Source organism: Lotus japonicus, chromosome 1 (genome assembly GCF_012489685.1).
Source record: "Lotus japonicus ecotype B-129 chromosome 1, LjGifu_v1.2".
Classification (NCBI taxonomy): Eukaryota; Viridiplantae; Streptophyta; class Magnoliopsida; order Fabales; family Fabaceae; genus Lotus; species Lotus japonicus.
The window spans coordinates 77,790,050-77,802,378 of NC_080041.1; the positions used below are offsets into that span (position 1 = coordinate 77,790,050).

The following is a 12,329-nucleotide window of genomic DNA, read 5'->3' on the forward strand; positions in this document are numbered from 1 at the left end:
CTTACGTATTGATTTTACAATTTTACTTTTATTGTATAATAACTAATTTTTAAATAAATAATGTTAAAGAAAAAACGATAAGATATGGATGTTGAACATTTTCATCTAATGAAACATGTAAATTTTTAATGAGAATGCATTGTCGGTGTAAACATTTTTTATAAATACACCCAGTGATAGGTTGTCAAATTAGAAAATAAGCTTTTAAATTAATTAAAATAAAAAGGATCGTAAATGCATTTGAATACGTGTTATTCAGTTATTGAACATATGTGTAAAAATGTTTACATTAATAATACACAACCATTACACTCAATAAAATTCATTTAATATTGTGATATAATTTAAAATATGATACAATATTTTAATTTACTTTAAAAAAAAATAGCATCCATGTATCGCACGGGTACCTACCTAGTAAGAATGCAAGGGAGTATCGTTCAGAAAGAAAAAAAGAATGGAAGGGAGTAACTAAACCACTTTTCTTTCAAAAAATAAAACCTAAACCATTTCAATTTCAAAAACAAAACTATTTCAAAATATAATTTAGGGTATTTTTCTCATGTATGCTTTGTACTCATCTATTTCAACATTTTTCACGAATTGAAGTCTATTATTGTTCGATGAACTCAGTGACGGATCCAGAAATTTTATGTAGTGAGGGCAATATATACATATAAATTTGTAATAAAAAAATTAACATATATTATTTGAAGTGATGACATTTTTTTTACCAAAGGAGACACAAGTGAAGACATTTTTTACCAAAGGGGCCACTAAAAACCACATACTTTTATTACTCAAGTGAGGACATTTAGCAATGTGGGACATAAGTGAGGGCATTTAGCAATGTGGGACATAAATGAGGGCAATTTTTATCAAAGAAATCATCAAAAACCACATACTTTTACTACTCAAATTTTTTTCTAATGCAATTTTCTATATTCAAGTGAGGGCACTTGCCCTCATGCTTGTCAACGTGCATCCGTCACTGGATGAACTGTTTGTCTTATTTGATTTAATCTTAAGATTATACTAAAAGACTGAACAAAAGCAATGTCTTGTTCGTTCTGTTCTAACCTGTCTTCTTTCGAATTGTTGGGTGAAAACATCTGAATCTTTATTTTTTAAATTAAGATGCATGCTGGCTAGAGTTTAATGGTGTGCACTGTCAGCGTAAAACATTTTTACGTAGATGTTCAATAACTAAATGTCACGTAGAGGATGTATCTTATGAGAAATGTAATCTTATGTGAGAAAATGAGAATAAATCACGATCGTTAGATCTAACCATCAACGGTCAAGATTAAAACATTAAATCATGTGACTTTTTTAAGTGATCATGTGACAAGCACATGACCATTAAATTCTTTTAATCTTAACCGTTGATTGTTAAATCTAACGGTCGTGATTTATTCTCATTTTCTCACATAAGATTATCTTTCTCATAAGATGCATCCCCATGTCACGTATTCAAATGTATTTATAATCCTTTTTATTTTAATTAAATTAAATGCTTATTTTCTGATTTGACAACTTATCATTGGATGTTTATGTAAAAAATATTTACAATGACGGTGCATTTCCATTAAATTCTTATTTTAATTAAATTAAAAGCTTTAGATCTAACGTCGTGATTTATTCTCATTTTCTCACATAAGATTATCTTTCTCATAAGATACATCCTCATGTCACGTATTCAAATACATTTATAATCCTTTTTATTTTAATTAAATTAAATGCTTATTTTCTGATTTGACAACTTATAATTGGATGTCTGTGTAAAACATATTTACACTGACAGTGCATTACCATTAAATTATATCATAAATTAAAAATGTTTTAGATAATTTTATTTTATTTCATTTGATAAAATCCGACCACATCATTTATTGATGGATTCAATAATAATTGAAAGCAATTTGAACCTTTGAGGGGTGGGAAAAAACAGAATAAAACAAATAAATTAAATTATTAATTTTATTTTTTGTGGTGATGGTTGTTGGTAAATGGTAGAACTTCTTCGCCAACAACAACGTTTGTCCTGTTTTCTCAAACTTCACATAATGGTATTATCCAAACTATAGCAGTTTGCTCTAAGGTGACACATTTATGATATTTGTAACAGTGTGGCTGCATATCCAATTCAAGAAGATGCCTTGGAGACTGGTGAACTTGACTATGCCAATGGAGATACATAAGAAATTCATTTGGTTAAGGCTTAAATAAGTTTTTTGTCCCTAACTTTTATTAAATGCTTGGTTTTCGTCCCTCGTCGGAACAAAGGTAGGTTATAGTCCCTAAACTTTGTCAAAATGTTTGGTTTTGGTCCCTCCGGAGCTCTGGGTCAACGCCGGAGCTCCGGTGGCCCATGTGGCATGACCACGTGTATTAATGAAGCCAGGTGTTATATTTATTTTCATTTAAATTAAAAAAAAGGAAATTAACCTAAGTAAGGGGATTGATATTTGGAAGGATAAATGGCTTCCAAGCGGATATCACATGATTTACCGTGAGGACTTGACTTTAAGGAGCAATTTATCTAGTGTGTCCACTTTGATGGTTCATAATGTGCAGGTATGGAACAAGGAACTAATAGAGCTTATTTTTTGGCCACCTACAGCTAAAGAGATATTAGACATTCCACTACCTTGGAGGCCAACTGTTGATGTTTTATTTTGGCCAATGACTCCGGATGGTGCATACACAACTAAAACAGGCTATGCGTTTATTCGCCAGCAACGCGCTCAAGGTGCAGCCTCTGGATCTTCCAGCAGGGAACGGGGTCAAAATGCGAGTTATTGGAACTCTCTATGGCGCGCACCAGCTCTACCACGTGTGAAGGAGGCAGTTTGGAGAGCGACGTTGGAGATTTTGCCGGTTAAGGAAGCTTTGCATAAGCGCGGGATGCAGGTTGATGGGGGCTGTTCTTTCTGCAATGAACAAGCTGAAACAGTGTCGCATTTGCTGTTTGAGTGCCCGGTGGTCTCGCGGTGGTGGTTTGCCATCCCCTCTGGCATGCGGTTCACTACTGGAGACAGTGCAGCTGCTTATGTGAAGCAGATTTTTTAGACCAACGATGAGGAAGTAATTGGGATGGGATTAACTATGATTTATGTTATATGGGAATTGAGAAATAGAGTTGTTCATCAAGGATCCCAGCCCACTTTTGACAAGGTTCTACAGCGTTTGGCTGCGCTTCAATGGACGGGAGAAGAGGTTGATGTGGGACAAGCGGGGGCCAGCGGCGTAGCGCAGCATTGTGCGGTTTGGCAGCGCCCACGGGAGGATTTTTTCAAACTTAATTTTGACGCTTCTTGGACGGCAACTGCAGGGGCCAGCTTTGGGATGATTGCTCGAGATTCAGATTGTGCGGTGTTGGCAGCAGCAACATCAGGACCGGTTGGTGCTCCCTCTTCAGTTGTGGCGGAAGCGATGGCCTTCCGATGGAGTATTTGCATGGCCAGGGACTTGGGCTTCTTTACTGTCATCTTGGAGACAAATTGCTTACAATTATATGAAGCATGGCATAAGGATAGGCATGGGTATTCTTATCTATTTTCAGTTTTGAATGATTGTAGAGACTTGGTCTCACACTTTAGTAGTTTTGATTTATCTTTTGTTCGTCGTTCCGGTAACTTGGTGGCTGATTACTTGGCCAAACACTCTTCAAAATTTCCAGACTCAGTTTGGATTGAAGAGACTCGAACTAGACTTTTTGCTCACTTCTGACGTACTAGCCTCTGGCTCTTTGATTTTAATATATTATTCTAATTTCAAAAAAAAAAAATTAAATCATTCACCTAATTATTAATTACAAATCTCTTTATCTCCATGTTTTCTTCATCAAAAACCTAGATTTTGCTCTTCATCATTAATCTTCATATTCATCTCCATCAGGCCAGAAGAAAAAAAATCAGTGCTTCACTGCTTCTTCATCCTCATCTTCAACAAACCCAGAAAAAAACCTTCTATCAAAGATACCCATAGGACATAGCAGTAACCATTCCAGATCTGCAAATCCCATATTAAAACCCAACAACTCCAGCCCTTGCAAAAAAAAAAAAAACCAAAGCCATTCCAGATCTGCAATGCAATACTTGCTGGTTTGCTAGGCAGTTATCTATGTTCTCTAACTCAAGATGCAAAACTTTGCCTTCTGATTCTGGAAGTGATTCTTCATGTGCAGTTCATAATGAAAAGTTAAAGATTGTCAATGAGATTGAAATTCTCGGAGAAAGGCTAAGGATGGTAAAACATGAAAAAGAAATATTAACTTTTTTCGCGAAGAACAGGGAAAGTGAAAAAGATCGTTTGAGGCTTCTGGAGGAGATAGCAAACCATGTTCCACAGATTAAACAGTTAAGAAACCAGCAAGTATTGCTTCATAGATCCAGATCTAAAATCCAAATTTTATCTCCTCTTCATTCGGCTGCATTGCAGGAACCGACGGTGGCGACGCCGCCTTCTTCGATGACGATGGCGGCGAGGTAACCGTCGTAGAAGGTTTCGACGTCCATGTCAGCCTTGTCAGACTCAACGACGATGACGCTGTCGCCTTTGGAGAGCTTGTCGCCTTCGGACTTGATCCACCTTTGACAAAGGTTAGGGACTAAAACCCACCTTTGCTCCGGCGAGGAACGAAAACCAAGCATTTAGTAAAGGCTAGGAAACAAAAACTTATTTAAGCCTTTGGTTAATGACATTGTAGTATTGAACTCTGCATTTTTTTTGTTTCTGAAGTTGTTGGTATCATTTCAGCTGCGCTTGTTCCTTACTCCATAGCAGGAAACTCCCTAGGACTTCCTGCTGTCACCATTCCGGTAGAGTTATATTCAAATTTTCTCAGTTACACCATATGTTAATTTACACAACACTTTAGATGCTATTTGTATGCTATTTACATGTGTGTTTCACACTTCACAGGTTGGGTATGATAAACTGGGTTTTCCTATTGGTCTTCAGTTTATGGGAAGGCCTTGGTCTGAAGCAACATTGATCAACTTTGTATATGCAATGCAGGTAAAATTCCTCCCTTTATACAATAACTACTTCTACATTGTTGATCAATTTCATTTAATTATGCTTTTGGTCTCCTATTTTTACTATTATCCGATTTTGGTTTCCATACTTTCGATTGTGCTAATTCAGTTCCCAAATTTCTCCATTATTATAACTAGTGATTTTGCAAAGTTCGTAACAAGTTGTAGTATATTTATGATATCAGGCTATCTTTAGGCCAGAGTACAGAAAGCCAAAGATTTATTATAATCTAATAAGAAGATAAAAGGAAGAATAGTAGAAGTACCATATTGTTTCTAGCTAAAAGAAAGCATTGTAATTTGTCTGAGACATTTGGGGCTTCTTTTCTTTTGGGGGATTTCATCTAATATTATATTTGTTGCAAAACATGATGCCTTTGGCAACATTTTTTTTTCTACCCTTATGATTTCATATTTCCATTCCATTACCCAAACCTATGAAGTAATAGAACAATTATCATATATAATCCACACTTAAATAATTTCATTACACAATTGAGAACAAATATCACTAGCCATGACCCAACATAATACTCCTAGTTTTGTCTTTATTTTTCCTTAGCATAATATTTCCTGCCTGATTACAATCTAAAGTTAAACCAAACAAACCAACACAACAATTAAGAAAATCTTTATGACAAAACCACAAATATGAATCATAGATTGTGCAGGCTTCTTCTCCTCATCCTTTCCTTGTCAACAATATAGTAACATTGACAAATTTAGTTTTCTCCTTAGACATCCTATCAGCCAAGATTTCTTGGTAGCGACTAAAAACATTTTCAATGATAGCTTCACCAAAGTGATTAACAAGAATAGGTTCAGCCACAGCCCTCACAGACTGAGCAAATTGTATCCAGCATCACTCAGTGATTTATTCATTTCAGATTCAAATTCAAAGGCATTTCGTTCATCCATAGCGTTCCAATTCACTTCTGACACCTCCAAGCGATTGATGGCGAATGATCCTTCTTTAAGAACTTCCAATTTCACTTCTAATGAAGATGGAGTATAAAGAGGGATGTTGAAAGTAGTCACTTGGTCTTCCTTTATAATTCCCTATAGCATATAAAAATGTGATTCAGATTAATCTTGTCAAATTTATTTATATATTAAAAGGTATATACTACCAGCTAGTTTGTTTAGTACTGGTGCACATACGTCTCAGTTTGGATCAGTTCCTAATCAAATCTGAATTTGAACCAATTAATAGTGTTAGGGTTGGTTTGGATTGAATTTCACAGTTTTTTTTTTCGAAACCGAATCTGAACCGAACCGATAATATTCAGATTAGTTCAGATCAGGTACTAGGTGTCAAACAATAAATTATCCAAAAGCTTAAGCAGCTGGGTAATGACCACTTGAATGAGTTTTTATTGTTTTTCTAACACGCCCTCTAACGCAAAAGCTCTTTGAGCTTGAGGCATGGATAAATGCACAACCCACCTATCATGTGCTTAAATTCAACTTTTTATTATAAGAATTGGAGATGGCAAAAATCGAACTCTGGACGCTTGGTCATAATGACTCAGATATCATGTGATGTCAAGTAACTAATTATCTCAAAAACATAAGTTGTTGTGTAAGGGTCACATGAATGGTTATATATTATTTCTCTAACACTAGGTTGTGAATAAAAATAAACATAAATTTAAAATTCATAAAAACTTTTGAAAATACAAAACTTGACTGTAGGAACGAACGACTGTAGTAAATTTGTTCCAATTATTTGGGATCTACCTGCATGACCAAATCATTAAGAGTTGTAGCCAATAGTTCCCAAATGTAGCAACACTCTTTGCTACATGGATTGTCACTCCTTCTTCCCACGAATGTTAGGACCATATGACCCCCTTCAACTAGTTCCTCGGCACGGCACTTGAGAAAAACAGAGAAATCTCCTTGGAACTGCTTGTAGTAAGCCTTGACAACATTTGAGGGGCTTGTGCTGGATATGTAAATATTGCCCTTATTGTTGTCTACTGCCTCAGGAACCTAATTTATAGAACATAAATTATTTACATTCAATTCTATTACTAATTATGAATTTCGGAGATGAATCTTATGAAAAATGTGCTCTTTAAGCATAATGGTAGAAATAAATTATGATCGTTAGATCTAATATTGACTAATTGAGATTAAAATACTAAGTCAAAGTCACATAAAAATTTTAAGTGATCATGTAACCACTAGTTAACTTTTGATCATGATATTAATCATGATTAGATCTAACGGTTATTATTTATTTCTATCATTATCATATAACACCACATTTCTCATTATGAGAAATGTTATAGTAACATACTCTTTTAAGAACATATTCCAACACACTTCTTACGATTGATTTATTTATTGAAAAGTCAACAAATTGTTTTAGAAGTGAGAGAAATGTGTTAATTTTGTAAATAATAAATCAATCACAATAAATGTTTTGGTGTCCTTAAAAGAATGTGTGGAGTGTGTCCTTAAAAGAATGTGTGCCCTCATATTCTCATAATATACATCGCTGAAGAATTACTCTATAGATTTGACATACCTTAGATAGCCAATGAAGGCTGTAAGAGGAATGGACAAAATGCAGACTTTGATTAGGAAAAACCCTGCCATAGAAAGAACCAGGAACCCCATAGAAGTAGCATGGACCAATTATCCTAGATTTCACTTCATCACTTAGTTTCTCTTTGAAGTTGTCAAGGGACTTAAAGATGTTGTTGAAATCATTTCCAGGAAGATCATTCAAAAACACCTTGTATTCCGGAGATTTCAGGTTCAGCTCTTGGCAAAGCATTTCCACAACCTTGATAGTTTCTGAAACCACGAACAAAGTTTTTGGTCCTGAAGAACAACCCATGTCTGCAATTGCAAGGCTTCTTGGGAATGTGCTACGATAAAGGCTGGTTACGGCTTCTTCTCTTATAGGCTTTGTCAAAGAAATCACCTTTTGCTGTATGACCAATGACATCAAATTAATTGAGAACAATTACTTAATAAATGCTTTGAATAAGTGTTGTTATGATCATAATTGGTCCATGAAAGAATTAGTTTTTGATAAAATTTATTATCATAATTAAATATGAGTTAAAAGTAAAATGATTTATTTTGGATGGCTTTGTATAATGTCCACCACATGTTTGGGTGGTGTATTAGTATACCGCTTATAGTTTATAAATACAAAAATTGTAATCATATGAGATAAGGTTTGTAACTTCAAAAAATAGTTATAAAATAGGTATCAATTAGTTGTTAAATAATTATAAATTTGTTATTCTCACAACTAATTCACAGCAATTTATGGCAGAATTTACATAAACCACATCGGGTGATGGACGCTAGAGAGCCCCATCTTACAATTGACATGCATGTACACACAAAAGTTAGAATTTGTAATTTTATCCATAATTGATTTGGAGGTAGAATCAATTGTGAAAGTGGAAAATCAATTCTAACACTTGCAACTAATATGAGACATCAAACATGCTCTAAATCTAATACATGTTAATTTTACTTTAATAATTTTACTCAATTATTTTTACTATTATCCGATTTTGGTTTCCATACTTTCGATTGTGCTAATTCAGTTCCCAAATTTCTCCAATATTATAACTAGTGATTTTGCAAAGTTCTTAACAAGTTGTGGTATATTTGTGATATCAACCTATCTGCATGTCGGACTACAGAAAGCCAGAGATTTTTTTTCTACCCTTATGATTTCATATTTCCATTCCATTACCCAAACCTATGAAGTAATAGAACAATTATCATATATAATCCACACTTAAATAATTTCATTACACAATTGAAAACAAATATCACTAGCCATGACCCAACAAAATACTCCTAGTTTTGTCTTTATTTTTCCTTAGCATAAGATTTCCTGCCTGATTACAATCTAAAGTTAAACCAAACAAACCAACACAACAAGTAAGAAAATCTTTATGACAAAACCACAAATATGAATCATAGATTGCGCAGGCTTCTTCTCCTCATCCTTTCCTTGTCAACAATATAGTAACATTGACAAATTTAGTTTTCTCCTTAGACATCCTATCATCCAAGATTTCTTGGTAGCGACTAAAAACATATTCAATGATAGCTTCACCAAAGTGATTAACAAGCATAGGTTCAGCCACAGCCCTCACAGACTGAGCAACATTGTATCCAGCATCACTCAGTGATTCATTCATTTCAGATTCAAATTCAAAGGCATTCCGTTCATCCATAGCGTTCCAATTCACTTCTGACACCTCCAAGCGATTGATGGCGAATGATCCTTCTTTAAGAACTTCCAATTTCACTTCTAATGAAGATGGAGTATAAAGAGGGATGTTGAAAGTAGTCACTTGGTCTTCCTTTATAATTCCCTATAGCATATAAAAATGTTATTCAGATTAATCTTGTCAAATTTATTTATATATTAAAAGGTATATACTACCAGCAAGTTTGTTTAGTACTGGTGCACATACGTCTCAGTTTGGATCAGTTCCTGATCAAATATGAATCTGAACCAATTAATAGTGTTAGGGTTGGTTTGGATTGAATTTCACAGTTTTTTTTTTCGAAACCGAATCTGAATCGAACAGATAATATTCAGATTAGTTCATATCAGGTATTGTGTGTCAAGCAACAAATTATCCCAAAAGCTTAAGCAGCTGGGTAATGACCACATGAATGATTTTTTATTTTTCTCTAACACGCCCCTTCACGCAAAAGCCCTTTGAGCTTGAAGCGTGGATAAATGCACAGCCCACCTATGTTCTTAAATTCAACTTTTTATTATAAGAATTAGATGCGGCAAGAATCGAACTCTGGACGCTTGGTCATAGAGACTCTGATATCATGTCAAACAACTAATTATCCCAAAAACATAAGTTGTTGCGTAAGGGTCACATGAATGATTATATATTATTTCTCTAACAATAGATTGTGAATAAAAATAAACATAAATCTAAAATTCATAAAAACTTTTGAAAATACAAAACTTGACTGTAGGAACCAACGGCTGTAGTAAATTTGTTCCAATTATTTGGGATCTACCTGCATGACCATATCATTAAGAGCTGTAGCCAAAAGTTCCCAAATGTAGCAACACTCTTTGCTACATGGATTGTCACTCCTTCTTCCCAAGAATGTTAGGACCATATGACCCCCTTCAACTAGTTCCTCGGCACGGCACTTGAGAAAAACAGAGAAATCTCCTTGGAACTGCTTGTAGTAAGCCTTTACAACATTTGAGGGGCTTGTGCTGGATATGTAAATATTGCCCTTATTGTTGTCTACTGCCTCAGGAACCTAATTCATAGAACATAAATTATTTACATTCAATTATTACTAATTGTGAATTTAGGAGATGAATCTTATGAAAAAAATGTGCTCTATAAGTATAATGGTAGAAATAAATTATGATCGTTAGATCTAATATTAACTAATTAAGATTAAAATACTAAGTCAAAGTCACATAAAAATTTTAAGTGATCATGTAACCATTAGTTAACTTTTGATCATGATATTAATCATGATTAGATCTAACGATTATTATTTATTTCTATCATTATCATATAACACCACATTTCTCATTATGAGAAATGTTATAGTAACACACTCTTTTAAGAATACACTCCAACACACTTCTTACGATTGGTTTATTTATTGAAAAGTCAACAAATTGTTTTAGAAGTGAGATAAATGTGTTGAATTTTTCAAATAATAAACCAATCACAATAAATGTGTTGGAGTGTGTCTTTAAAAGAATGTGTGCGCTCATCTTCTCATAATATACAATTCCTCTATAGATTAGACATACCTTAGATAGCCAATGAAGGCTGTAAGAGGAATGGACAAAATGCAGACTTTGATTAGGAAAAACCCTGCCATAGAAAGAACCAGGAACCCCATAGAAGTAGCATGGACCAATTATCCTAGATTCCACTTCATCACTTAGTTTCTCTTTGAAGTTGTCAAGGGACTTAAAGATGTTGTTGAAATCATTTCCAGGAAGATCATTCAAAAACACCTTGTATTCCGGAGATTTAAGGTTCAGCTCTTGGCAAAGCTTTTCCACAACCTTGATAGTTTCTGAAACCACAAACAGAGTGTTTGGTCCTGAAGAACAACCCATGTCTGCAATTGCAAGGCTTCTTGGGAATGTGCTACGATAAAGGCTGGTTATAGCTTCTTCTCTTATAGGCTTTGTCAAAGAAATCACCTTTTGCTGTATGACGAATGACATCAAATTAATTGAGAACAATTACTTAATAAATGCTTTGAATAAGTGTTGTCATTATGATCATAATTGGTCCATGAAAGAATTAGTTTTTGATAAAATTGATTATCATAAATATGAGTTAAAAGGAAAATGATTTATTTTGGATGGCTTTGTATAATGTCCACCACATGTTTGCGTGGTGTATTAGTATACCGCTTATAGTTTATAAATACAAAAATTGTAATCATATGAGATAAGGTTTGTAACTTCAAAAAATAGTTATAAAATAGGTATCAATTAGTTGTTAAATAATTATAAATTTGTTATTCTCACAACTAATTCACAGCAATTTATGGCAGAATTTACATAAACCACATCGGGTGATGGACGCTAGAGAGCCCCATCTTACAATTGACATGCATGTACACACAAAAGTTAGAATTTGTAATTTTATCCATAATTGATTTGGAGGTAGAATCAATTGTGAAAGTGTAAAATCAATTCTAACACTTGCAACTAATATGAGACATCAAACATGCTCTAAATCTAATACATGTTGATTTTACTTTAATAATTTCAGCTAAGCACATTACGTACCATCAAATATGTGATTATGGGTATAATATGCTTATGAACCCAAAAACATTACGTAATATGCTTATATCATTATTTGATTAACAGATACTATACCTGAACTAAAGAGTTGTTTGCATAACTTGCTTCTCCAACGCCTCCATTCATGTGTAGAACCTGTGTAACTTCCATTCTCGTTGTATTTTGCTTCACTCTTTCTCTGGCTTTTCTGCTTTTGTGCTTCTATGCGTTTAATCATAACCCATATATATAGATGTGGCATATAACCTAGTACTTGTGGTTGTGGATAAGAAAAAAATAGCTACTTATTAAAAAGGAACTTCCGTGTTCTCCTTTTTTTGTTTCATGTTTTCATCTAAGAAAACATTTTTCACGTTTAATCATAACCCATATATATAGATGTGGCATATAACCTAGTACTTGTGGTTGTGGACAAGAAAAAAATAGCTACTTATTAAAAAGGAACTTCCGTGTTCTCCTTTTTTTGTTTC

At 34.0% G+C, this 12,329-nt stretch overlaps 3 protein-coding genes across 3 annotated transcripts; 1 reads left to right on the top strand and 2 right to left on the bottom strand.

Annotated features, from left to right (window-relative positions):
- Positions 1-1,995: 1,995 nt before the first annotated feature.
- Positions 1,996-5,287, top strand: LOC130747179 (fatty acid amide hydrolase-like). The gene is made up of 5 exons (XM_057600034.1): positions 1,996-2,012; positions 2,129-2,191; positions 4,760-4,823; positions 4,927-5,022; positions 5,228-5,287. The coding sequence occupies exons 1-5, from the start codon at positions 1,996-1,998 to the stop codon at positions 5,285-5,287; spliced, it is 300 nt and encodes a 99-aa protein (XP_057456017.1).
- Positions 5,288-6,753: 1,466 nt separating this feature from the next.
- On the bottom strand, positions 6,754-8,004 carry LOC130747190 (S-adenosyl-L-methionine:benzoic acid/salicylic acid carboxyl methyltransferase 3-like). Its single transcript, XM_057600046.1, has 2 exons — positions 7,579-8,004; positions 6,754-7,037 (listed from the first exon to the last, which is right to left on the bottom strand). Exons 1-2 carry the CDS (start codon positions 8,002-8,004, stop codon positions 6,768-6,770), a joined length of 696 nt encoding a protein of 231 aa, XP_057456029.1. The 3' UTR covers positions 6,754-6,767.
- A 726-nt stretch (positions 8,005-8,730) lies between these two features.
- LOC130714457 (S-adenosyl-L-methionine:benzoic acid/salicylic acid carboxyl methyltransferase 3-like) lies at positions 8,731-12,093 on the bottom strand. The gene is made up of 4 exons (XM_057564355.1): positions 11,935-12,093; positions 10,843-11,250; positions 10,077-10,331; positions 8,731-9,403 (listed from the first exon to the last, which is right to left on the bottom strand). Exons 1-4 carry the CDS (start codon positions 12,007-12,009, stop codon positions 9,026-9,028), a joined length of 1,116 nt encoding a protein of 371 aa, XP_057420338.1. The 5' UTR covers positions 12,010-12,093; the 3' UTR covers positions 8,731-9,025.
- Between the last annotated feature and the right edge of the window lie 236 nt (positions 12,094-12,329).